Here is a 27,525-nt window from a genome sequence, read left to right as displayed (position 1 = left end):
GAGCTTTAAGAGCCACAAAAAATAGTGCTGTGAGATTAATTGAGTTACTCAAGCTCAGGAATGTAACGCCAAGGCAACATATAGTCCAGAGGGGAATGTATTTTCATCTTCTGCTGTGTCATAATACGTTATCCTCAGCTCTGCAAAGGTCTTTCGATCCAAACCTATGTTGAATTGGTACCGTATAATTTTTAAAGTGTGATAGGTTTAAGTTTATTTATTATTGTCACAAGTAGTCTTACATTAACACTGCAACGAAGTTACTGTGAAAATCCCCTGGTCGCCACACTCCGGTGCTTGTTCGGGTACACTGAGGGAGAATTTAGCATGGCCAATGCACCATAACCAGCACATCTTTCGACAGTGGGGGGAAACCGGAGCACCCGGAGGAAACCCACGCAGACGTAGGGAGAATGTGCAGACTCCACACAGCAACCCAAGCCGGGTCCCTGGTATAGTGAGGCAGAAGTGCTAACCACTTACCACCGTGCCGCCCGTTATAAGTTAGTGGAAAGCATAACTACTACTCGTGCTATAACCTGGCACTTGCTGCCCAGTGCATCATTCAAAACCTGACAGTGCAACCATGTAGCCTTGATTTTAACTGGAGTTGGGAATTGAGTTGACTCTTATCCGCCCTCTGAAATGGCTGAGCAAGGACAATTAGGGGTGGGCGACAACCTCACATCCCTGAAAGAATGGCTGAAGTACTAAAATGAGCACTTTCCATCTGTTTTTCCCAAGGAAGAAGATGCTGCCTGTCATAGTGAAAGAGGAGATAGCTGAGACACTGAATGGGCTAAAAATTGATAAAGAGGAAATATTAGTTAGGACAGGCTACATCCTGAGGTACTGAGGGAAGCAAAGGTGGAAATTGCAGGAACTAGCCACCATTTTCCAATCCTCCTTTGATACAAGGATGATGCTAGAGGATTAGAGAATTGCAAATGTTAAAGCTTGTTCAAAAGAGGGATGTAAAGATAAGTCAAACAACGATAGGCCAGTAGGCTTAAGCTCGGTGGTGGAAAAACTTTTGATACCAATCATTTGGGACAAAATTAAGAGTCACTTGGACACATAGGGATAAATTAAGGAAGGTTATAATGGATTTAAGAGAAAATTGTGTTTAACTAACTTGCTTGAGTATTTGATGATATTACGGAGAGTTGATGAGAGTAATGTGGTTTATGTGGACCTCCAAACAGCATTTGAGAAGGCACCAAATGACAGCAAAATTAGAGATCGTGGAATGAAAAGGGTAACAGCAGCATGGATACAAAGTTGATTGAGTGATAGGAATCAGACAGTAGTGAAGTTATTTTTTAGACTGGAGGAAAAGTGGGGTTCCCCAGGGGTCAGTGATAGAGCTCCTGATATTCTTGACATACACTGACCATCTCGACTTGGGTTTACAAGGCACAATTTCAAAATTTGCTGATGACACAAACTTGGAAGTATTGTGAACTGTGAGGGTAATGATAAACTTCCAAGAGGACATGGACAAGCTGGTGGAAAGGGCAAACAAGTGACAATGAAATTTAATGCCGAAAAATGACTCATTGTGGTAGGAAGAGTAAGGAGAGGTAATAGAAAATGAAGGGAACAATTCTAAAGGGGGTGCAGGAGTAGAGGGACTTGAGATATAGGTGCACAAATCACTGAAGGTAGCAAGGCAGGCTGAGGTGATTGGCAAAAGAAGTAATGGTGACATGAGGAAAAATATTTTTACGCAGCAAGTGGTTTGGATCTGGAATGTACTGTCTGAGAATGTAGTAGACAAAGATTAAATCAGAGCCTTCTAAAGGAAATTTAATAATTATCTGGAGAGAAATAAATGCAAGGCTTCAGGGAAAAGGCAAGAGAATGGGACTAGGTGAGTTGCTTTTGCAGACATGAATATAATGGGCCAAATAGCCTCCTGCTGTCCTGTGACCAATCTTTGATTTGATCTCAAAGTGTTTTACAGCTAATGAAGTTGCCATTGTTGTAATGTAGCAGTCAAAATCCGACAGCAAACTCCCAAAAACAGAAACGTGATGAAGACTAGATAGCTTGTTCTTGTTATTTTGATCGAGAGATATATATACATTGGCCAGGACACCAGGGACAAATCACCGATCTTCTTTAAAATAACGCCTTGGGATGTTTTACATCCACCCAAGAAAGCAGATGGGGCCTCAGTTTATCATAGAATCGTCACAGAATCCCTACAGTGCAGAAGGAGGCCATTTGACCCACCAAGTCTGCACCGACCACAATCCCACCCAGTCCCTATTCCCGTAACCCCTCATATTTACCATGCTAATCCCCTTGACACTTGGGATAATTTAGAATGGCCAATCAACTTAACCTGCACATCTTTGGATTGTGGGAAGAAACCCACGCAGACACGGGGAGAATGTGCAAACTTCACACAGACAGTGACCCGAGGCTGGAATTGAACCCGGGTCCCAGGCACTGTGAGGCAGCAGTGCTAACTCCTGTGTCGCCGTGCCGCCCCATCTCAACCAACAGTACACCTCTAACAGTACAGCACTTGACTGTGCTAGAGTGTTAACTTTGATAAGACTTGAGTCTGGCCCTTGTGACTCAGAGGGAAGAGTGCTACCAATGGAACCATAGATGACACAAGCTAATTTGTTTTGTGGTTGTTGATTAAGGGATGAATGTTAGCCAAAAAGTCAGAAGAATTTCCCACTCTTTTAATCTTTTAACATCCCTTAGACAGCCTTATCTAAAAGATAGCACCTCCAGAAATACAGCTGCCCCTCACCAGAGCACTGGAATGTCAGCCTAGATTATGTGCTCAGGTCCTGGAGAGGATTTGAACCCACTGTCTTCTGACAGAGGAAAACGTGCTGCCAAATGAAGCAAGCTTAACGAATACAAGTTATTACTGTGAACATGAAAACCGTAACTCTTGCAACACAGTAAATCATACCGACTATATACCAAGTGATTACATGCCACAAAAATAATAGTAAGTTTAGATCAGGGAAGCTGAATTTAGTACAAGATACTTATTAGCTTGACTATTATCAACAATAATTGTTCTCACCTAAAAATGTACCGACGAATCCCAGTGCAAAGAAGCTGCTCAGGACAAGGATAGTACCTAATAGCAACAGGCCAAGGCCAATGTAAAATGCTGCAGCGCTGTCAAGGACTTGGACCTTAGGTTGAATCTTCATTGCTTCAGTAAAACTAAGGAAAGACACAGACAACACTTGTTAGACAAGAAATTAAACATGAATTGGCTTGAATGAACAGTTTGTTTCTGTAGTTATGAAAGAGGCTTCAGCTGACTGTATTGCAGAAAGAGGCCGTGAAATCTAATTGCTCGGATTTTTGGGTGCAAGCTTACTGTGAACTGCTACCCTCATGCCTGCTGCAAATGGATTAATAGAGAAAACTGGTCTTCAATGGTGACATGGCAAAGTGCAACCCTGGTGTTCGTCTCTGTGCACACTTCAGAGGGCTGGCGACTAGTTCTTAGAAGGCATGTGTCCAGGCAACCTCCCCTAATTAAAGGCACAGTCCCTATAAAAGGGCAATTGCAGCAATGCACTGCAGGTTGCTGGATAATTGTTTTTGGTCACCCAGAGAGAAGCCATGTTGCTGCAAGGGAAGGACTGGGGTCCCCAGATTCAGTGACACGATCTTATGGACCTACTCTGCTGGAAAGCTGAAGCCAGGAGGGAAGCCAAATAAAGTCTCTTGTGAAGTCTTGCTGGTGGTATGGGGTCTCTGAATGTTACAATCAGTGCTTTGTGACCCCATTTCTCTTCACTGACTACCAACTGCACAAGTACCAGGAAGTGAATACAGTTCAACTTGGAATGCTGTTTTGCTGCACTTCCCAATGTGAATGCTGCACTTGCAGCAGGAACACAGGAGGAAATAGCAAATTAAATATATTACAAAAGTATTATCAGCTAAATGAGGAGTGCAGCTGTCATTTTCTGTGAATTTTTGAAAATGAAAATAACATTTATATTTCACATCTGCCTGCATTTTCTGTTATTATCAACATTCTCCATTATACATTCCTACATCTACATTCATAACAGAGGCTGCGACACACCATATTTCCCCTCCTCTCAGCGGAAGCACGATTACGTCACCAACGCTATGAAGTTTAATTACAGCCTGATAAGTTCACATGAGCAGTTTCCATTTTAAGTATGGACATAGTTATTTATAGTGGAACTACAAAACTAGGGACATAATGCACGACCTTAAATCGGGGGGACTGAATCATATCTGTGTGCTCTGGTTCAACTATCTCCTGCCTTCCAACCATGTCACCTGAAAACTATACTCGCTCCGTGTTCAGCATTATGGGAGATTCACTGCTCAATGCAATTAACGAACTTTGTTTCTAAGTCTACAGCATCACACTTTTCGGAGAATTATGCCTGGGAGTGAGTTCAAAGGCATCTATCCTTCAAATCACATAACATACGATGAAATAAATCTTGACTAGCTCGAATGACCACTTACTTAAGTCACCAAGACAATGTTGAACTGTGAACAAGTCAAAATTATAAAATGGTGGCAATGAAATATCTCAATTAGGCTTTAAAATCATCATTCATGACTGGTAAAGATACAAAATCAACCAATCAATTTGCTCAAAAAGATTCTTCTCACAATTTTCAGCTGCCAATTTCTTCCAGAAATATCATCTAGAAAACAGCAAGGGCAGAAATTTATGGCCCCCCTCACTGGCAGGATTTTACAGTCTTGCTGGAGTTTGTAACAGCTCACTGCGTTTTCCGGCCCCGCCCCTAGATCCTGAAGAAAGAATTACTCAAAAAAATCAATGACTTAATGTTAGAAATGTCTACAAAGCTACCCCTTAGGCAGACCTGTTCTTCTTTCTGGATCTTTCCCACGGCCTTGACTGCTGGAGATTTCCAGCTATATAGACAAATCCTGTGTGTGTGTCTGTGTGTGTGAGAGACAGACTAAACGCAAGGGTGAGACGCCTTGAGCTGTAGTTTTCCTGCTGTGCTAATTCCTTGTAAGAACTATCCAACTGGTCCCATTACCCTGCTCTTTGACATAACTCAGCGTGTTCATATTTATTAATAATTAATTTTATTTGTTTTGTCCCGAGTTTGCATTTTTCATCTTCTGGATCTGTATCACTGTCTATTCATCTTAACATAACTCTTGTTAACTGAACAAAAAGTACAAGTTGCCCTGAGGCTTTTTGTCTTTCTTTGATGTTGAACTGAAAAGTCATTATCCCTGGTTGTGACCTTGGGCTTGTACTATTCTCCCAATTCTGATAAACAACCTTGGATTAACTAACAAAATAGTGATATAGCTCTATCGTTGAGGTTAGATGACCTGACAAAGCAGCAGCACTCCCAAAGCTTGTGATTTCAAATAAACTTGTTGGACCCTAACCTAGTGTTATGTGACCTCTCATCTTGTTAAGGTTAAAAACATTGGGCTGAATTTTAACAAGCAAACATGGGTGGATTGGTGTCCAGAAAGATGTTGAGATGCACTGAAAACAGCATTGAAATCAAGGCAAGACTAGCAATTGCCCATTCTACAACTCAACAGCTGAATGAACCATGGAGGGCATCCAACAACAGCCTGAACCTGAAAAAGCAGCTTGCAAAATACCTAGTGTGGTGCACTGCACTGCATGGGCGTTGGAGCTGAATCCTCAATAAAACTGATGAGAAGAGGATTACAGCTCTTTGAAATGTGGCTCCAGCAAAGGGTCCTTAGAATCAGCAAAGAACCAATTAATTTGTCCGCAGGATAATTGGAGTCTCAGGGACTTGTAGCTGAAGTGAAAAAGCAACAATGGAGAAAGTCCAATGACTGGAAGTGGTGGGGTTGGGTGTTGGTGACAGTAGAAGATGAAATAACAGGACTGGAGTCACAGAGTCATAGAGATATACAGCACGGAAACAGGCCCTTCAGCTCAATCCGTCCATACCGACCAGGTTTCCTAAACTGAATATTTTCCTGCGTTTGGCCCGTATCCCTCTAAACCTTTCCTATCCACGTACCTGTCCAAATGCCTTAAATGTTGTAATTAACTAAACAGGCCGGGTAGGAGAAAGACTGAATGGGTGGACAACATCAAAAACCTGTTGGAGGGAGGAACAGCAACATATAGAATTGCAATGAACAGAGAGATGCCCATAGCCCTTAGTGGACAATGGTTAATGATGAAACAGACAGTGGAGCAATGGTGATAATAGTTCCAAGTCAGGGTGCTGTGTGGCTTGGTAGGGAAATTGCAGTCGATCGTGTGTCCACATGTCTGCTTTTGTCCTTGTCCTTAGGCTGTGGTTTGGAAGGTGTAGTCAAAGCAGTCTTGGTGAGTGGTTGCACTGCACTTTGTAGATAGTAAACATTGCTGCCACTATGTGCCGATGATGGAGGGAATTTAAAGTGGTGGATGGGGTGCTGATCATGTGGGCTGCTTCGTTTAGGATGGTGTCGAACTTCTTGAGTTATTGCAGCCACGCTCATCCAAGACATTCCTGACTTGTGTCTCGTTTGGACATATTGTGGGGAGTCAGTGGGTGTGTTACCCACAGCAGAATTCCCTGTTCTTGCAGCCACAGCATTTATTTATATGGCTGGTCCCGTTCAGTTTCTGGTCAATGGTAACCCCCAGGATGATGATATTTGGAGTATTCAGTGACAATAACGCCATTGAATGTCAAGGAGTGGTTCTCTTGTTGGACATGGTCATTGCCTGGCAATTGTATGGTATGAATGTTACTTGCCGTTTATCAGTCTAAGCCTGAATGCTGTCCAGATCTTGCTGCATGCAGGCACGGACAGCTTCAACACCCGAAGAGCTGCAAATGGTACTGAACACTGCAACCCTTGGCCAGCATCCCCACTTCCAACTTTATGTTGCAAGGAGGTCACAGAATCATAAAAAAGTTATGGTGCAGAAAGCGGCCACTCATCCCACTGTGTCTGCACAGTCAAACAAGAGAAAAAACTAGCTGCTCATTGTAATCTCACTTCCAGAACCTGGTCTGTGGTCTTGCCGGTTCCAGGATTTCAGATACAGATCCAGGTATATTTGAAATGAGTTGAGCATTTCAGCCTCAACCAGCAACTTAGACAGTGAATTCCAGACACCCATCACCCTCTGGGTGAGAAAGCTTTTCCTCATGTCTCCTCTAATCCTTCTACCAATCACCTTCAATCTGTGCCCCCTGGTAACTGACTCCTCAGTTAGGGGGAAACAAGTCTTTCCTGTCTACCCTGTCTACACCCCTCATTATATTATAAACTTCAACTAGGTCACCCCTCAGCCTCCTCCATTTTAAGGAACAACCCCAGTCTGTCCAATCTCTCCGCATTGCTGCAATTTTCAAGCCCTGGCAACATTCATGTAAATCTCCTCTGCTCTCTCTCTCCAGAGCAATTATGTCCTTCCTGTAATGTAGTGACCAGAACTGCACACAAAATCCCAGCTGTGGCCTAACCAGCGTTTTATACAATTCCAGCATTACATCCCTACTTTTCTATTCAATACTTTGTCTAATAAAGAAAAGCAGTCCACATACTTTACTACCATATCCACCTGTCCTGCCACCTTCAGGGACCTGTGAACATGCATTCCATGGTCTCTCATTTCCTCAACTCCTCGCAATATCTTCCCATTTATTCAGTACTTCCTTACTTTATTTGTCCACCCCAAATGCATTACCTCACACTTTGCTGGATTAAATTCCATTTGCCACTTTTCCACCCACTCAACCAAACCATTGGTATCATTTTGGAGTTGACAGCTTTCCTCTTCATTGTCAACTAGCAACCAATGTAATTGTCATCTGCAAATTTCCCAAATATTTAAGTCTAAATCATGAATATGTACAAGAAACAGCAAGGGCCTTAACACCCTGTGCCTGTGGAACACCACTGGAAACTGTTTTTCCATTCCCAAAAACATTCATCCCCTATCACTCTTTGTTTCTCATCATTGAGCCAACTTTGGATCCAACTTTCCATCTTTCCCTGTATCCAATGAGATCCCATTTTTCTGACCAGTCTGTCATGTGGGATCTTGTCAGTTGTCCTACTGAAATCCATGTAGACAACATTCACTTCATTACGCGCATCAATCATTCTTGTTACTTCCTTGAAATACTTGATTAAGCTAGTTAGACATGATCTTCCCTCAACAAAACTATCCCTGATCAATCCATGCCTTTCCAAGTGACAGTTTAATTGGTCTCTCAGAATTGATTCCAATAATCTGCCCACCACTGAAGTCAAGCTGACCGGTCTATAATATACTGGCCTATCCTTCGCATCCTTTTTAAATAATGGCATAATATATGCAGTCCTCCAGTCCTCTAGTACCTCACCTGCATCTAGTGAAGATCGGAAAATGATCCTCAGAGTGTCTGCTGTTTTTTCCTTGGCTTCCTTTAAAAGCCTGAGACACAATTCAACTGGCCCTGATGATTTATGAAGAATGTCAGTCCCACAAGTACTTTCTCCTTCTTCATTATGCTTATTGTATCTAATATTTCACACTCGTCTTCTGTAACTAGAATGTCTGCATTATCCCTCGCCATAGTGAAGACAGAGACAAAGTACTCATTGAGAACCCTGCCCACATTGATGAAAAGCCAAAGATGGTTGGGCCTGGGACCCTATTCTGAGGAACACCTGCAGCAATGTCCTGGCCCTGAAATGGTGGCCTTTTAACACCCATAATCATTTTCCTTTGTGCCGGGTATGACTCCAATCTTCCCCTGGATTTCCATTAACTTCAATTTGCAAGGGCTCCTTGATGCAACACTTGGTCAAATGCTGCTTTGATGTCAAGGGCAACCACGCTCACCTCACCTCTGTGATTCATTGACCATGTCTGAACCAAGGCTGTAATAATGAGATGTAGAATCAAGTGCTTCTTGCAGAACCCAAATTGAGCATCGATGAGCAGATTGTTGCTGAGTAAGTGCCAATATAGCACTGTTGCTGGCACCTTTCATCATTTATGATGATGATTAAAAATATTCTGGTTAGTTTAAGACACATTTGGGGAATTTTCAGCTGGCGTTAACCCCAGGCCCAAACGGCACCGTCAGCCGTGAATCTCAGCGGCGAGGTCTCATTCTGAGATTTAAATGTATTTAAAGGGCTACCCGCCATATGTTCTCCCCAGGCAAGGAACACCCCTTCACCGATGTAATGTTTATAAGAGCTTCAGCAAAATGGGAAGCTATCGAGGGGAACTCGCTTGGGCGCGCAAAATATAGGCCCCAGGGGAAGAAAGACATGCCCAGGCACTGCCCTCTGGCACAGCCCCCTGACAGTGGTCCCAAGACTGTGAGTATATAACTCGTTGAGGTCAAAGTCAGGTTGCAAAACAGAAGTACGCTGCAGGAAAATGTCTCTGTTCGGTCAATTAGATCCCTTTGATCCCTCCATAGAGGATTGGACAGTATATAGAACGTCTAGTTATTATTTTATGGCCAGTGGAATAGGGGAGGAGAAGGCGGCGGCAGCAGTCCTTTTAAGCATGTATGGGACCTAGGCCTACACTCTAATCTGTAGCCTTACATCCCTGAATGTGCCTGATTCAAGTTCATTCACAGAAACAGTAGGTTTAGTGAAGGCACACTATCAACCGAAGCCCTCAGTCATCCTGCAGCTTTTAAAGTTTAATTCCAAGGGGAGAGCCTCAGGAGAGACCATTGCAATTTATATTACAAAGCTAAGGCAAATTGCAGAGTACTACGACTTTGGGACCATCCTGAATGATTGCTTAGATTTTTGATTCAACAATGTGGCCATCCAGAGAAAACTGTTAAAGGGAACAGATATCAATTTTAAAAAGGTGCTGGAGATGGCGCTAGTCTTGGAGAGTGTTGAGAAGGGTGAACAGGTACTTCAGAATGTGCAAAATGGCACGTCATCAGTTAGGATGGAAAACTGCAGTCAGCAGTGGTGCCAAAAGTGAAGACACTAGTTTTAAATGAGAAGCAAATGTAGCAACAGAGTCAGAAGATTTAGGAGGGTGAATGCAATACCAAGGATGGAAGCAGTGTGTTACACGTGTGAGGGTAATCACTGTCCAGAAGCTTGTAGATTTAAGGAAGCAGAATGCTATTCATGCCACTGGAAGGGGCACTTGATGCACTGGTGTAAGAGCAAGTCAATCCTGCTCAGTGCTGAAGGCAAATACATGGTATTTGTACATGGCAAATACAGTTTAGAAGATTTCCCTACACATGACTGGTGTGTTCATTCACTCTGAACAACATGAAAGCCGGGAAGGTAACCCCCATCACAGTAATGCTTTAGGTTAATGGTAAACATTAAAAAATGGAAGTAGACACCAGAGCGACCTCTACCATAATAGGGGAACACACATACAGGTACTTGTGAGATGGGCTTCAGCCTTTGGGTTTAAGGAATACAGCAGTATATTGATGCCCTATACATGAAAGGCCATCAAGATTACGGGTATTACAAGCTGGTCAACTCCCACTGATAGTTATATGCGGCCGAGGATGGAGTCTATTGGGCCACGACTGGCTCAACGAAATTAAATTAAATTGGACAGAAATTTTTCATATTAAAAAAAGATGGCCTACTAGAATCAATAATGAAGTACAAAGATGTATTTTGCGATGAGCCTGAGAAAGTTATAAAGGCCTGCAGGCGAAGATCCATGTAGATCTAGAGGCAGCGCCAATCTTATATGAAGTTAGACGTGAGCCATGCTTATCAGCAGCTTGAGTTGGACAGTGCTTCCCGAAGTTATGTTACAATTAACACACAAAAAGGATTACTTCAGTATACACCTTTCAGTGTGCAGTTAGCTTGTCCACTGTTCTCTGAAATATGATAAAGTTTGTTACAAGGAATGCCATGTGTAATAGAATATCTGGATGATGTATTGACAACAGGTTCAACTGAAGCCGAGCCCCTTGCTAACTTGGAAGAGGTGCTAAGAACATTTCGAGAGGCTGGTGTTCACCTCAAGAAGGAGAAATGTACTTTTCAGGCCAATGAAGTGGCTTACCCTGGGTTACCGGGTAGATGTACAAGGGTTTTACCCCATGAAAGATAAGATTAGAGCAATAAAGGAGGCCCTCAGAAACATATCTGAGCTTGTCCTTCTTAGGAATGGTGAATTATTATGGGTGGTTCCTGCCAGATTTGTTGACATTGTTGGCCTCCACACGTGTTACTAAAGAAGCACCTGCGTTGGTTCTAGAGGAAACCTCAGAGAGAAGCTTTCAATAAAGTACAACTGTTATTACATTTGTTTTGTTTATTGGTGCACTTCAACGCATCCAGAGAATTAATGATAACTTGTGACACCTGTCCTTATGGTGTTGGTACAGTTTGATCTCATTAAGTGGATGATGGATCTGAACGACCGAAAGGATATTTCTCCAGGACTATCTCAGAGGCTGAAAAAGGCTATTCTCAGATTGAAAAAGAAGAGTTAGCTGTTGCGTTTGGAGTGAAGAATTTCCACCAGTGTGTGCATGGAAGGCATTTTATCATTGTAATGGACCACGTTTGGATCTTTTTAAGGTAGCAAGGCCATTCCACCAATTGTGTCAGCAAGGATAGAGTATTGGGCATTAATCTTATCAGCATATGAGTAAAAATTACAACAAGAAGTCTCACAACACCAGGTCAAAGTCCAACAGGTTTATTTGGTAGCACAAGCCACAAGTTTTCGGAGCACTGCCCCTTCATCAGGTGAGTGGGAGTTCTGTTCACAAATAGGGCATATATAGACACAAACTCAATTTACAAGATAATGGTTGGAATGCGAGTCTTTACAGGTAATCAAGTCTTAAAGGTACAGACAATGTGAGTAGAGGGTTAAGCACAGGTTAAAGAGATGTGTATTGTCTCCAGCCAGGACAGTTAGTGAGATTTTGCAAGCCCCGGCAAGTCGTGGGGGTTACAGGTAGTGTGACATGAACCCAAGATCCCGGTTGAGGCCGTCCTCATGTGTGCCGAACTTGGCTACCAGTTTTTGCTCAGCGATTCTGCATTTGTCACATGTTGTGAAGGCTGCCTTGGAGAACTCGCATTCCAGCCATTATTTTGTAAATTGAGTTTGTGTCTTTATATGCCCTGTTTGTGAACAGAACTCCCACTCACCTGATGAAGGGGCAGCGCTCCAAAAGCTTGTGGCTTGTGCTACCAAATAAACCTGTTGGACTTTAACCTGGTGTTGTGAGACTTCTTACTGTGCTCATCCCAGTCCAACGCCAGCATCTCCACATTAAAAATTACAACACCAGAACGTATATAGCAAATGCGGATGCACTGAGTTACCTATCGCTGCCTGAAAGTGTAGCACACCCCCAGCACCGCAGGAAATTGTGATGGTGCTAAATTTCTTGGATACACTGCCAGTTTTGGTGCAGCAAATGAAGTATTGGACCAGCGGAAACTCACCTTTGTCCAAACTGAAGCATAGAATGGACAGGGTCCACAAACGAGCCATTGTCTGAAGTGAAGCAGCCGTATTGTATTTGGAAAGATGAATTAAGTTGTGAAGATGGCATCATACTTTGGGGAGCAAGAGCAGTCGTCTTGGTACCAGAAAGGGAATTGCTTTTGGCTGAATTACATAGTGCCCGTTCAGGTGTGTCAAAAATGAAGATGCTTGCCATGGGTTATAATTGGTGGCCTGGTATTGATGCTGACATTGAGAGGTTAGTGAAGCACTGCAATCAGTGCCAGTTGCAACAAAAGTTGCCTGCTGCAGTCCCTCTATATTCTTGGCAATGGCCTAGTCAGCCATGGATGTGTGTCCACATTAACATGTGGGCCACCTTTGAGCACAATGATTTTGCTCCTGATAGATGCCCAAGAGGATGGAAGTGATTGAAATGAAGTCTACGGCATTGCATGCCACAGTTTAGAAACTGCGTCAATGTTTTGCATCCTGTGGAATACCTGGAGTAATCATGTTGGATAACGGAATGGCCTTCACGAGTGCGAAATTTCAGAATTTCACCTCCACGAATGGTATAAAGAATATCAGGAATGCGCCACACCAACTAGCATCCAACGAAATGGCCGAACGAGCAGTCCAAACCTTCAAGGCAGGTCTTAAAAAGCAATCAGGCGTGACTCTAGAAACCAGAATGTCTCAATTTCTTCTGGGATACTGGACAATGCTGCACTCTACGACATGAGTGCTGCTAGTGGAATTATTGATGGGCCAGTGTCTTATGTCTGTATATTTGCTGGGGAGAGTAGAGGCCAGTCAGAAGAAAAACCACAAGTCAGACAAAGCAGCAAGGTCATTTGCAATAGATGAACTAGTGTACGTCAGAGATTTTGGAAGCGGACCAAGCTGGGTCCCAGGAGTTGCTGTTGCCAGGAAAGGATCGCTAGCTTACAAAGTGAATCTAGAAAATAGAGTTTCAGGAAACACATGGACCACATACGTGGATGAGAATTGTCCCAGCAGCCCATGCTAGCCTGAAACCATATTGCCAGCAGGAAATGTTGCTGGTTGTCCAAGCAGTGAGTACTGAGTCAACCTGTGACAGGAGAACCTCTAGTCACCACAGAAATGGATGAGGCCGAGTTGCCAGTGCCTGAGGAGATAGGAGGTTTCTGTTAAAAGTAGCCTAGCAGGTGCACCCAAGTCGGTAGAGTTGTGCCGCTCTGTCAGAATGCAGAAACCACCAGTGAGACCAAGTCTATGATGGACTGGTTGAATGTTAAATTTATTGGGGATTATATTTTAACTTCTATCATTGAACCAAAGGATTTGGAGGGGAAGGGATGTGGTGTCCAGCCCCTTTAAGGGGGGGATCACTGGATCAGGAGAAACCAGAGGACCAGGGTGGGAGTTCATCCTAGCCAATGTGGGCTTTTGCCTCAGATTGATTCCGGACACTGACTGGCACCCATTAAACTGCAAGGCTCTGTAAGATCGTATGTTGTAAATTAACAATGGTTGTTTCATACCTAACTGATGAGCGAAAGTCATTAGTATCCAGTGACCCCTGCTGGAATTGAGCATGGGGTAAGCATCAGACAATAAAACTGAATAATCCTCAGCTGTTATCACCAACTGCAACTCGCGGTTAAACTTCACATTCAAATAATATGCATTTGAGTGTGAGATATTTAACAGCAGCCTGAACCCATGTGATGCAGTCTAACATTCGCAGAAATTTTCAGCCAGAAGTGCCAACTGGATGATCCATTTCGGCCTCCTCCAGTGATCCCCAGCATCTCAGATGCCAGTCTCCAGCCAATTTGATTCACTCCATGCGATATCAAGAAATGGTTGGAGGCAATGGATACTGCAAAGCCCCGACAACATTCCAACAATGAAGACGTGTGCTCCAGAACTTGCCACTCCCCTAGCCAACCTCTTCCAGCACAGTTACAACACTGGCATCTACCCAACAATGAGGAAAATTGCCCAGGTATGTCCTGTACACAAAAAACAGTACAATGTGCACTACAGAAATTCACCAAAGATCCTTAGATAACACCTTCCAAACTCATGGTCACTTCCATCTCGAAGCCGAAGGGCAACAGATACATGGGAACACCATCGCCTGCAAGTTCCCCTCCAAGCCACTCGCCATCCTGAGTTGGAAATATATCGCCATTCCTTCGCACTCTCTGGGTCAAAATCCTGGAATTCCCTCCATAACGGCACTGTGGGTCAACCCACAGCATGTGGACCTCTAAATTTCAAGAAGGCAGCTCACCACCATTTTTTCAAGGGCAACTAGGGATGGGCAATAAATGCTGGCCAGCCAGCAACACCCATGTCCCACAAATGAATTGAAAAAAAAAAGGAAAACTTCAAGAGGGGAGAAAACTGGCAGCAGAAACATGTAAAAAAATTAAGAGCAAAATTCAGTGGATTCAGTAAGAAAGTTTTACTAAAGTTCATCCCTTGAGTTTTCTACTGCCTGTGGCTTTGAAACATCAAGTCTGATGCACATTACCATTTACATCAGTCTCTCAAATATCATGTGAATGACACAATTCCGTGAATTATCTACCAGATGGATATGTGGACCCTCCTTGTGATTGCAATCTATAATTATGTTTTGTGCTCTATGGAATGAATATGCAAGCGTACTTCCACTGCTCACAGGGTTGTTATAACATCTTGCATGTGAAGTAACATTTCAGTATACTTATAAATATATACTTGCATTGCCATCCATAGAGTGAGGTTGCACAAAGAAAACAATTTTACTGGGAGAAGCAAATGTCAGGCTTTCAAAAGAAATTAAATGAAAGAGCTTCATTAAATCTCACCTGTAATAATTACATTTCTGAGTTAATGCTCACATTCCTTCACAACCTCTAACTCACGATTCACTCTTTTAAATAGATTAACGAAAAATTACCCCTTCTTAATTGCAAATTACTTCCAATGATCACGTGCCAACCATCTACATATTTTGCGGATACAATGCCAACACTGTTCTGAACTGCAAACTTCCTCCTGTTTGATTCTGGGTTGAATTGGCTGGAATTCTCCGGTCATTCACATCGCCGGGATTCTCCGGTCCCATCGGCAGTGAACCCCTACCCGTAAGTTTCCCGCCGGCATGGGCTGATGTCAACGGGAATTCCCATTGACAGTCGGGGGACCAGAGAATCCCGCCGCTAGCAAACAACAGTCATCTCCCACTGGCAGGAAACACGCGGCTGGGAGGCCGGAGAATCTTATCCATTATATGTTATGTTAGCATGTCCTTCAGGCAACTCCTTTTACTTCTGATCTGTACCTTCTTTCTGCATTTGATTTTCAGTATCTTTTGTTTTTTAAAGTTTTTTTTCTATTTGTTCATGTGATGTGGACATCGCTGGGTGGTGGACATTTATGTATTAAATTATGAGGGACCTAGACCGAGTAGACAGTAAAGACTTAGGTTTCCCCTAGCTGAGGGTCAGTTACCAAGGGGTGTAGATTTAAGGAGATCGGGAGAAGGATTAGAGGGGATATGAGGAAAAACCTTTTCACCCTGAGGGTGGTCTGAGGAATTCACTGCATAAGTTGGTGGTTGAGGCTGAAATGCTCAACTCATTGGAATCTGTATCTAAAATGCTGGAACCTGCAAGGATACTGACCAGGTGCTGGAAAATGGGATTAAAATGAGCGGCTAGATTCTTCTGCTTTTTGGCCGGCACAGACACGATGGGCGGGATTTTCCGGCTTCGCTCATCCCAAAGCCGGAAGTCAAAGGACCTTTGCAGGGTCCGTGTACTGTGATTCCCATAGCGGGCGAGATGGGAAAATTCCGGCCAGTGAGTTGAATGGCCTCTTTCTGCACCGTAACCTTTCTATGGTTTTATGCTATGGACATGGGGAAAGCCCATACCATAAAACCATAGAGTGCAAAATGCTCATTACTGAGAATGCCAGACATTGTAGGTACGAAAAACACTTCAAAATCTGCACAGAAATACGGTAAGAAAATGTAAGGTTTACAATTTTATTTACAACACATTAAAATTATGCACACAGCATCCAATTCTACATTCCTGCACATTGTTCTTAATGCCCTGCTGTTATTAAAGAGCTACTGTCTGACTGACAGCGAGTAAAAGCAATGGGAGATCTGCTGGTATTTATTTAAATTACAAATCATCAACATTTCACAAAGAACAAAAAGTGGACAAGAGGAGAAAGAGCCCCAGTTGTTTCCTGCTGTTTTCTTTTCTGACATTGAAGTTACTGAAAGGTACCAGTGAAGGACAAAAATTATGATCAGAAGAATCTGTACATCAGTGAGGAACATTTGTAGATGTGCTCCCAGAAATGAGTACACATGGTCTACGATTACGAACAATTACCGTGGGAATAGCTATGGTATGCGCAACTTGGTCTAAGTGGAACTTCTCATTTCAAAAGAAAATGCCGTGTATTTTTCAGTAGTGTTGAACACAAACCAACCAACCCATCATGCAAACCAGCCCCCCATCCATTGATTCCATCTAAGCTTCCCGCTGCCTTGGAAAAGCAGCCAGCATAATCAGGGACCCCACGCACCCCGGATATACTCCCTTCCATCTTCTTCCGTCAGGAAAAAGATACAAAAGTCTGAGGTCAAGTACCAACCGACTCAAAAATAGCTTCTTCCCTCCTGCCATCAGAATTTTGAATGGATCTACCTTATATTAAGCCGATCTTTCTCTACACCCTATCTGTAACTGCGACACTATATTCTGCACCCTCTCCTTCCATTCTCCCCTGTATACTCTATGAACGGTATGCTTTGTCTATAGCACGCAAGAAACAATACTTTTCACTGTATCCCAATACACATGACAATAATAAATCAGATCAAATCAAATCAGCAAAAGTAAAGGAATGACAATAAAATTCAAAATTAGGTTGTGTGTGATTTCAAAGGGAATTTGCAGGTGGTGGTGTCCCCATGCATTGGTTGCCATTGTTTTCGAAGTGGTAGAGGTGGTGGGTTTGGAAGGTAACAGGAGTCTTGGTGAGTTGCTGCAGTGCAACCTGTCTATGGTCCACACTGCTGTCCCTGTTGATGGTGGAGGAAGTGAAGGGATAGGGTGCCAATCCATCTGGACGGTATTGAACTTCTCGAGTGTTATTGGAGCTGCAATCATCCAGGCAAGTGGAAACTATTCCATTATATTCCTGGCTTGTGTTTTGTAGATGGTGGATAGGGTTTGGGGAGTCTGGAGGTGAATTACTCGCTACAGAATTACCATCTCTGATGCGCTCTTGTAGCCATAGTATTTATATGATTTGTCTAGTTAAGTTTCTGGTCAATAGTAATCTCCAGGATTTTAATGATGGGGGATTTCAGTGATGGTGAAGCGATTGAATTCCAAGGAAAGATGTTCCGAGTCTCTCTTGTTGTAGAAGGCCATTACTTGGCATTTGTGTGGCCCGAATGTTACCTGTCACTTATCAGCCCAAGCCTGAACGCTCAGATCTTGTTGCATATGAGCACAGAATGCTTTGGTAGCTGAGGAATGGTACTGAAGATTGTGTAATAAATCAGCCAACATCCCCAACTCTGACCTTATGATGGAGGGAATAATGGTTGGGCCTAGCATACTACCCTAAGGAACTCCGACAGTGATGTCCTGAGGCTGAGATGATTGACCTCCAACAACCACAACCATTTTCCTTTGTGTTAGGTTTGACTCCAACCAGTGAAGAATGCGTAACCGGATAGCAGTAAAACAGGCTCTGCTGCAAAACCTGCCGGATGTCCCATCCCAGCTCCAACTCATTGGTTAACTCACTAGAGGAAATTCACAGTAACTTCATTGCAGTATTAACGTAAGCCTTACTTGTGACTAATAAATAAACTTTAAAAACTTTGTTTATTTGTTCCTTCTAAATATCATGGGGACCCAAGGACTCATGAAGACCTTACAACAAAAAATGTGGACATTTAAGAGTAGAACTTTAAGTAAAGAACTTGTTAACAAATTTTTGAAGCAGAGTTATGAAGTGGAGGGGGGTGGGGGAAGAGTTTTTTTTTGCTGACCTTTGTCTATTTCTCTATGGCATTGGGACCTTGGGGCATGAGCACTTTAAAAAAGATATATATACTGCAGAGAGGTACAATCTCCAAATACTTGAGGAGTACTGATAATACTTGTAAACTGGAATCTTCGACAGGAGTTACCTGAATGTTGGAGAGAAAAGATCTTGGAATCAACCTGAGAGAACTGAGGAGAGTGCTACAGTGCCACCATGGAGAAAAATGTATTGCAAACATTGCCAGTTAGCGTATTACTGCTAGCACTATCCTTTCGGCCCTCTCCTCCATCATCTCCACCCATGGCCTCTCTGATATCATTATGACCTCCCAGTTTGGGAATATTTGCACTCTACCATTAGAAGTTATTCTGTTCATTAAAGCTAGTCAGGTACCCGTTGTGCCTATGTTGGAAATTCAAGATTAAAGCAGATGAAAAGTCCAAAGATGTGCAGGTTAGGTGGATTAGTCACACTAAATTGCCCCTTAGTGTCCCAAAATGTATAGGTTAGGGGATTAGTGGGGTAAATGCATGGAGTTACGGAGATACTGTAAGATTCCCTTTCGGAGAGTCGGTGCAGACTCGATGGGCCGAATGGCTTGTTCTACACTGTAGGGATTCTATGAAAACAATTCAGCATCGAGCTATTTGGATCACTCGATAACGATTAGCTGGTGCACCTTGGTGATAAAATCACTCAATATTACTCATATTTATTCTTAGTTTGTTGCTTTAAAGCCTTGGGAGTTTCTGATTGACAGGTTTGAATTATTTTGAAAGCAACCTTTTATCTTTTGTGGCACCCTGTTCAAAAAAACCTGAAGATTTGCAAAGGTCGAGTCCTTGTTCATTAGTGCCTTTTTTGCTGTATCATTGTGCAGCTGCAAGGAAAGAGACAGATCTGATGTTGCCTCTCTCGAACAAAAGCTTTACTTCACAGATATATGCACCAAGATTATGCAAACTAATGGTTTTCACATATTATTTTAAAACAGTTTGAATATTACTGGGAGATCACTGATTATATGACAGTGCACGGTCAGCTAATAAATCCATTTTGTGTACCTATTTCAATTTCTCTCTAAAAATAAAGGATTTTCAACCCAAATCTACTGCCTGTGTGTGCCATTTTCTGCTGACTTTAGAGAGATCAGGAGTGTTTCTGGAATGCAATGTGATGTCTCGTTAATACCTCATTAGCCAAAGGGATTGCTGTTCATTCTGTGTTCTACAAATTACTTTGTGCTTATGATCATGCTTGGGTTCACAGTTGAAAGGGCTATCTTATGAAAATGGATTCATGCATTAGGACTAAGAAAAAAGTATCTGGTGGGAGCTTAGTAAGGGTGTTGAGCAGCTAACCGGTTGCCAACCTGAAGAATCTTACAACAATTAGCCCCCTAGAACATAGAACATAGAACATAGAACATTACAGCGCAGAACAGGCCCTTCGGCCCACGATGTTGCACCGACCAGTTAAAAAAAAAAACTGTGACCCTCCAACCTAAACCAATTTCTTTTCGTCCATGAACCTATCTACGGATCTCTTAAACGCCCCCAAACTAGGCGCATTTACTACTGATGCTGGCAGGGCATTCCAATCCCTCACCACCCTCTGGGTAAAGAACCTACCCCTGACATCGGTTCTATAACTACCCCCCCTCAATTTAAAGCCATGCCCCCTCGTGCTGGATTTCTCCATCAGAGGAAAAAGGCTATCACTATCCACCCTATCTAAACCTCTAATCATCTTATATGTTTCAATAAGATCCCCTCTTAGCCGCCGCCTTTCCAGCGAAAACAATCCCAAATCCCTCAGCCTCTCCTCATAGGATCTCCCCTCCATACCAGGCAACATCCTGGTAAACCTCCTCTGCACCCTCTCCAAAGCCTCCACATCCTTCCTGTAATGTGGGGACCAGAACTGCACACAGTACTCCAAGTGCGGCCGCACCAGAGTTGTGTACAGTTGCAACATAACGCTACGACTCCTAAATTCAATCCCCCTACCAATAAACGCCAAGACACCATATGCCTTCTTAACAACCTTATCTACTTGATTCCCAACTTTCAGGGATCTATGCACACATACACCTAGATCCCTCTGCTCCTCCACACTATTCAAAGTCCTCCCGTTAGCCCTATACTCAACACATCTGTTATTCCTACCAAAGTGAATTACCTCACACTTCTCCGCATTAAACTCCATCCGCCACCTCTCGGCCCAACTTTGCAACCTGTCTAAGTCTTCCTGCAAACTACGACACCCTTCCTCACTGTCTACCACACCACCGACTTTGGTGTCATCAGCAAATTTGCTAATCCACCCAACTATACCCTCATCCAGATCATTAATAAATATTACAAACAGCAGTGGCCCCAAAACAGATCCCTGAGGTACACCACTTGTAACCGCACTCCATGATGAATATTTACTATCAACCACCACCCTCTGTTTCCTATCCGCTAGCCAATTCCTGATCCAATTTCCTAGATCACCCCCAATCCCATACATCTGCATTTTCTGCAGAAGCCTACCATGGTGAACCTTATCAAACGCCTTACTAAAATCCATATATACCACGTCCACTGCCTTGCCCCCATCCACCTCCTTGGTCACTTTCTCAAAAAACTCAATAAGGTTAGTAAGGCACGACCTACCTGCCACAAAACCATGCTGACTATCACCTATCAATTCATTACTCTCCAAATAACTATAAATCCTATCCCTTATAATTTTTTCCAACATCTTGCCGACAACAGAAGTGAGACTCACCGGTCTATAATTCCCGGGGAAGTCTCTGTTCCCCTTCTTAAACAATGGGACAACATTCGCTAACCTCCAATCTTCTGGTACTATACCAGAGGCCAACGACGACCTGAAGATCAGAGCCAGAGGCTCTGCAATCACTTCTCTTGCCTCCCAGAGAATCCTTGGATAAATCCCATCCGGACCAGGGGATTTATCTATTTTCAGACCCTCCAGAATATCCTGCACATCCTCCTTATCAACTGTAATACTGTCTATTCTACTCCCTTGCAACCCAGTGTCCTCCTCAGCTATATTCATGTCCCCTTGCGTGAACACCGAAGAGAAATATTGGTTCAATGCTTCACCAATCTCCTCCGGTTCCACACATAACTTCCCTCTGCCATTTATAACTGGCCCTAAACTTGCCCTAACCAACCTTCTGTTCTTGACATACCTATAGAACGCCTTAGGATTCTCTTTAACCCTATCCGCCAAAGTCTTCTCATGTCCCCTTTTAGCCCTTCTAAGCTCGCTCTTCAACTCCCTCTTAGCCAATCTAAAGCTTTCTAGTGCACTACCCGAGTGCTCACGTCTCATCCGAACATAAGCCTCCTTTTTCTTTTTAACCAACAAAGAAACTTTTTTGGTGCACCACGGTTCCCTAGCCCTACCAATTCCTCCTTGCCTGACAGGGACATACCTATCACAGACTCGCAGTAGCTGCTCCTTGAAAAAACTCCACATGTCGGACGTTCCCAGTCCCTGTAATCTCCTAGTCCAACCTATGTTTCCTAATTCTCTCCTAATAGCCTCATAATTACCCTTCCCCCAGCTAAAACCACTGGCCCGAGGTTCATGCCTATCCCTTTCCATCACTAAGGCGAACGTAACCGAATTGTGGTCACTATCACCAAAATGCACACCAACTTCCAAGTCTAGCACCTGGTCTGGCTCATTTCCCAGCACCAGATCCAATATAGCCTCACCTCTAGTTGGCCTGTCTACATACTGAGTCAAAAAACCTTCCTGCACGCTTTGAACAAAAACTGACCCCTCTAACGAGCTAGAGCTATAACAATTCCAGTCAATATTAGTCAAGTTAAAATCCCCCATAACAATTGCCCTATTACTTTCACTCCTAAGCAGGATTGACTCCGCAATCCTTTCCTCATCAACCTCTCTAGAACTTTTAGGAGGTCTATAAAAGACTCCCAACAGGGTGACCTCTCCTCTCCTATTTCTAATCTCCGCCCATACTACCTCAACAGATAAGTCCTCATCAAACCTCCTCTCTGACACTGTGATACAATCTCTGACCAATAATGCTACCCCTCCCCCTCTTCTACCTCCTTCCCTACTTCGACTAAAACATTTGAACCCCGGGACCTGCAGCATCCATTCCTGCCCCTGCTCTATCCATGTCTCTGAAATAGCCACAACATCGAAGTTGGTTGACCTACAAACCGTATCAGCCGCTACTCCACTTGCAGTACCCGCATCATGGTAGATGATGCATCACATTGAGAAACCAAGAAATACTGAGAAACTTGGGCTTGCTACACAGAGAAAAATGAAGGAAAAATTAATGGACACTGAACCATTTTGGGGTAGTTCGGATGTGTAATCAAAAGTTTGATCAATTACATAGGTTTAAGATGTCTTTAAAAGGCAGAAGGAGAGAGGTGGAACTGAGAGTAAAGCTAGCTGCACCCTGGTTTGGAATAACTGTCTCGGGTGCTGGTCAAGGCCCATGAGTCGTTATTTTTTTATAATAAATTCCATTTCTAAAGTACATTTACATTCACACTTCATCATCATTTGTAATACCTAACGCAACACATTAGTTTAACATTTTCACTCTACTGTCCTTCACAAACAGAATTCCTCTCTGTTCCTGAATGAATCGACTGTTACTTTAATATACTTTAACAAAAAATTCCGCCTTTGTTTATAGCTCTTTTAATCTCCCTTTTCCTTTTGCACCACACTTATGAAATTCAGCATGAATTCCTTTACTATTACTGGGTGGAATTTTCTGAAAAATGACAAGCTGTCAGGTTCTGACTGAAAACCGGTGCGATTCTCTCCAGAATCATGGCCAGGTTCTCTCACCTGATCTTCTGTAACACAAAAAAAAAATTTGGAGCGTGTGGTTTGCTCCATCAGTCTGGTGGAGCTGGGCCTGACAAAGGCAACAAGCATTTCCAAAGTACATTTACATTCACACTTCAATAATCAAGGGACCCAGACTCGGTTTTATTTATTTTCACAGTAACTTCATTGCAGTGTTAATGTAAGCCTTACTTGTGACTAATAAATAAACTTTATAAACTTCAGCTTTATTAAATCCCCTCCTTTTTCAATTTGTTTTAGTTTCAACATATATAAATTCATGGAACTCGATTCTTTGATGCTGCGACTTTTTGTGTGTTAGGAATGTTTCCATTGCAGCGTATCCGATTTGAAGGTTTGCATTGCCTATCTTATATTAAGCTGATCTTTCTCTACACCCTAGCTATGACTGTAACACTACATTCTGCACTCTCTCCTTTCCTGCTCTTGTCTGTGTAGCACACAAGAAACAATGCTTTTCACTGTATATCAACACGTGTGACAATGATAAATCAAATCAAATTACAGATGTTTACTTTAAAGCCTCATTTTTTGCCACATTACAGTCCAACCTCTAATTATTCACAATTTTTAAAAATTTTTAAAGCTGAACATTATGGTCACCTAATCGTTTTCTGGCTCTGATCAGTTAGAAGAAACAGATCTAGGTTTTCTCAAGTTTAGCATCACAACATTCTTCAGGAAGCCATTCCCATTGCCCCTATAATTAAGAGCTTAGCTCAATCAATTCAGACAATCATGTAACACCGAGGGTCACAACTATGAATTCCCTTATGATGTGAATTACATGCTATGGCACTGCTCATGCCACCAAGCTAATTTCTCTTGAAAGGCAAACTAATTAACATTAATAAAAACAAGGCCAACTATAAATCAGTGAGCTTGTTTATCTTAGTCAGTTTATTATATGTATTGTAAAATTAATATAGTAAATTAAAGAATATAAGTAAAAGCACTGATAAAATTCTTTATTCATTCTAACATTCCTTCACTTTTTTCTATCCAAACCTCTTCTGACACTTTTTTCTAGAAATGTTTAGTTCTCAATCCCAGACGAGTGCTGTCATTTGAGTGTAGCTGTTATATAACACACTCCTCTGTCATTAGTTATACTTCCAACCTGATGTTATTTTGCACAGTCAATGCACATTACTCAATCTCAACACAACTTTCTTCAACATCAGCCTTTCTTGTTTTACAGTTTTCTCATTTTGATATTCCTTACCTTACCAGTACATTGCTATTTAATTCTATTTTCCTTTTCTCCTCCGAAAATATTTTCAGTAAGAGTTTCTGCTGCTATTCCACCTTCTCTATTAAGTCTGCTTCCTTTCTCTCAACCCGAGCCTTGATTTTCTCCAGTCTGCCCGGGTGGTTTAAATCCCCACTCCCTTTCTGGTCTACCTACTTGTTCAAGAACAATGGCGCCATTTGGATTAAAGTGAAGAGCGTTCCTTTCGTATAACCTTTTGTTGTTTCAGAATTTTTCTCAACATGTCAAGAACTACTCCAGACATTAATTTTCCTGAAATTCTATTTTTCAATCTATAGCGCATCTCCTTAAACTCACCTTGTTAGACTTCAAATATACTCTGTACTCAACAGGTCAGGCAGCATCTGGGCAGCGAGAGAAACAGTGATTGGTGACTTTTCATCAGAACTGAGTTCTGACAGGAGGTCACCAACCTGAAATAACTCTGTCTCACCATGTACACTGCCTGACTACTGAGTACTTCCAGCATCTTCTGTTTTAATGTCAGATTTTGAGCATCTGCAATATTTTGCTTCTATCTGTAGCAACAGCAACTATTCACTGCTGTTCTGCTATCTCTATTAGTTTGACCACACATTCCATAAAGTTTTTCCCCCTGACATTAGAAAGGTATTCTGGTCAAGAATGCAATATCTCTAATCTTCAGATTAAAGAATCTTCCACCTGCTATTCTTGTGAGCCACCCATTTTATACCACTTGGATAGTCCTCTGCACCATAGTATGATAATCAGAGAAACCCTAAAGTGCAGAAGGAGGCCATTTAGCCCATCGAGTCTGCACCGACAACAATCCCACCTAAGCCCTATCCCCGTAACCCCACATATTTACCCCGCTAATCCCTCCATCCTACGCATCCCGGGACACTAAGGGGCAATTTAGCATGGCCAATGCACCTAACCCACACATCTTTGGACTGCTGCTCAGAACCATCCTCCTCAGAGTCATAATCATTGTCCAACTCAGAGATCCTGCACCCTCATCTATTGAAAGATTTCTGTCAGTTAGAGGTTCCTGTACCCAAGCATTCTGTTGCCCCTACAGCTGGGTACCAAATTGTCTTCTTCTACACTATTCCTGCACTTTGGACCGTCTACCACTGCCTCTTGGTTGACCACATTCTGGACAGTATGATCTGAAAATGTCTTATTCTCTCTGCTAATACATAGTGTAGTTAATTGTGCCTTGAACATTACGATGCTATGCTTTGTAGACTCTGTTTTCTAAGAAAAATGAAGATGTGATACACTTATGATCCACACATCTCTGGTTTTCACTAGCTTAAAACTGTAGATAGTGGGAGTCAAGGTTAGCACTAACACCAAACTCTGTACTTATTCAGTGGCCTTATCTCTGATTCTCAGAAACATTGTACTGGTAATTGCCTTTCTTTCCCAGAAGTTTGATTAAGTTGGCCAGTTTTTTCTCACTTGCTGCCCCACAGCAGTTATGACTACTAGTTATCGGGAAGGTGATGTACTAGAATGCACTGTCTAAAAGACAGAATGAGCACGGAAGGGTCTGTTAGTCATTTATTCCCTTTATTTTTTATCTGTTCTTTCCTTCAGTGAAAAGAAGACATTCCAAAATCATTCTTGCTGATTTTTTCATGTGCTGATCTCTCAATTCTGTATAAAGAAGAAAAACCTTTAAGTAATGTTCGGTGTTGGACGGATTGAATTTTTGTGGAAGGGGTGCCAATCAAGTGGGCTGTTTTATCCTGGATGGTGATGAACTTCCTGAGTGTTTCTGGAGCTGCACTCATCTAAGCAAATGGGGAGTATTGGGCGGCACGATGGCACAGTGGTTAACACTGCTGCCTCACAGCTCCAGGGACCCGGGTTCGATTCCCGGCTTGGGTCACTGTGTGTGTGGAGTTTGCACGTTCTCCCAGTGTGCGTGGATTTCCTCCAGGTGCTCCGGTTTCCTCCCACAGTCTGAAAGACGTGCTGGTTAGGTGCATTGACCCAAACAGGCGCCGGAATGTGGCTTCATTGCAGTGTTAATATAAGCCTTACTTGTGACTAATAAATAAACTTTAACTTTTAACTTTAGTATTCCATCACACTCTTGACTTGTACGTTGTAGATAGTGGACAGACTTTGGGGGAGTCAGGAGGTGAGTTACTCACTGCAGGGTTCCTAGCCTCTGAACTGCTCTTGTTGCCATAGTATTTATATGGCTAGTCCAATTCAGTTCACTTCTACCTGAAGTCTTCCAAATGCTTCAGCCTTATCTTTTACACTGATGTTCTGGGCTCCTCCATCATTAAAGATTGGGGTATTTGTGGGGCCACCTCCTCCAGTGAGTTGTTTAATTGTCCACCACTATTCATGACTGGACATGGCAGCACTGCAGAGTTTTGATCTGATCCATGGGTTATGAAATCGCCTAGCTCTATTACTTGCTGCTTATGCTGTTTGACACGCAAGTAGTCCTGTGTTATAGTTTCACTAGGTTGACGCTTCAATTTTAGGTATGCCTGGTGTTGATCTTGGTGTGCCCTTATGCACTCTTCATTGAACCAGGGTTGATCCCTTGGATTGGTGGTAATGGCAGAGCGGGGGATATATCGGGCCATTAGGTTACAGATGATGGCCCGTATTGCCTCCAGTCTTGTGTTGCTAAATCCCATTTAGCACAGTGGTAGCGCCACACAACACGATGGAGGGTATCCTCAATGTGTAGACAGTCTCCACAAAGACTGTGTAGTAGTCACTCCTACTGATACGTCATAAACAGGTGCATCTGCGGCAGGTAGGTTGGTGAGGATGAAGCGCAGTATGTTTCTCTCTCTTGTTGGTTCCCTCACCACCTGCTGCAGTCCCAGTCTAATAGCCATGTCCTTTAGGACCC

At 42.8% G+C, this 27,525-nt stretch overlaps 1 protein-coding gene across 2 annotated transcripts in view; it reads right to left on the bottom strand.

The window, feature by feature from the left end:
* The window catches only part of pemt (phosphatidylethanolamine N-methyltransferase), a 128,083-nt gene that overhangs the window by 38,166 nt on the left and 62,392 nt on the right, over positions 1–27,525 (bottom strand). For both annotated transcript variants that reach the window (XM_078240062.1, XM_078240063.1), the window contains exon 4: positions 3,059–3,204. In XM_078240062.1, the coding sequence (XP_078096188.1) occupies positions 3,059–3,204 (146 nt within the window). The remainder of the gene's footprint in view (positions 1–3,058; positions 3,205–27,525) is intronic.

The sequence above is a fragment of the Mustelus asterias genome, chromosome 23 (genome assembly GCF_964213995.1).
Source record: "Mustelus asterias chromosome 23, sMusAst1.hap1.1, whole genome shotgun sequence".
In the NCBI taxonomy this organism is placed as follows: domain Eukaryota; kingdom Metazoa; phylum Chordata; class Chondrichthyes; order Carcharhiniformes; family Triakidae; genus Mustelus; species Mustelus asterias.
Note: the sequence above shows the minus strand (reverse complement) of the source record. Positions and strands in the feature narration are given on the sequence as shown.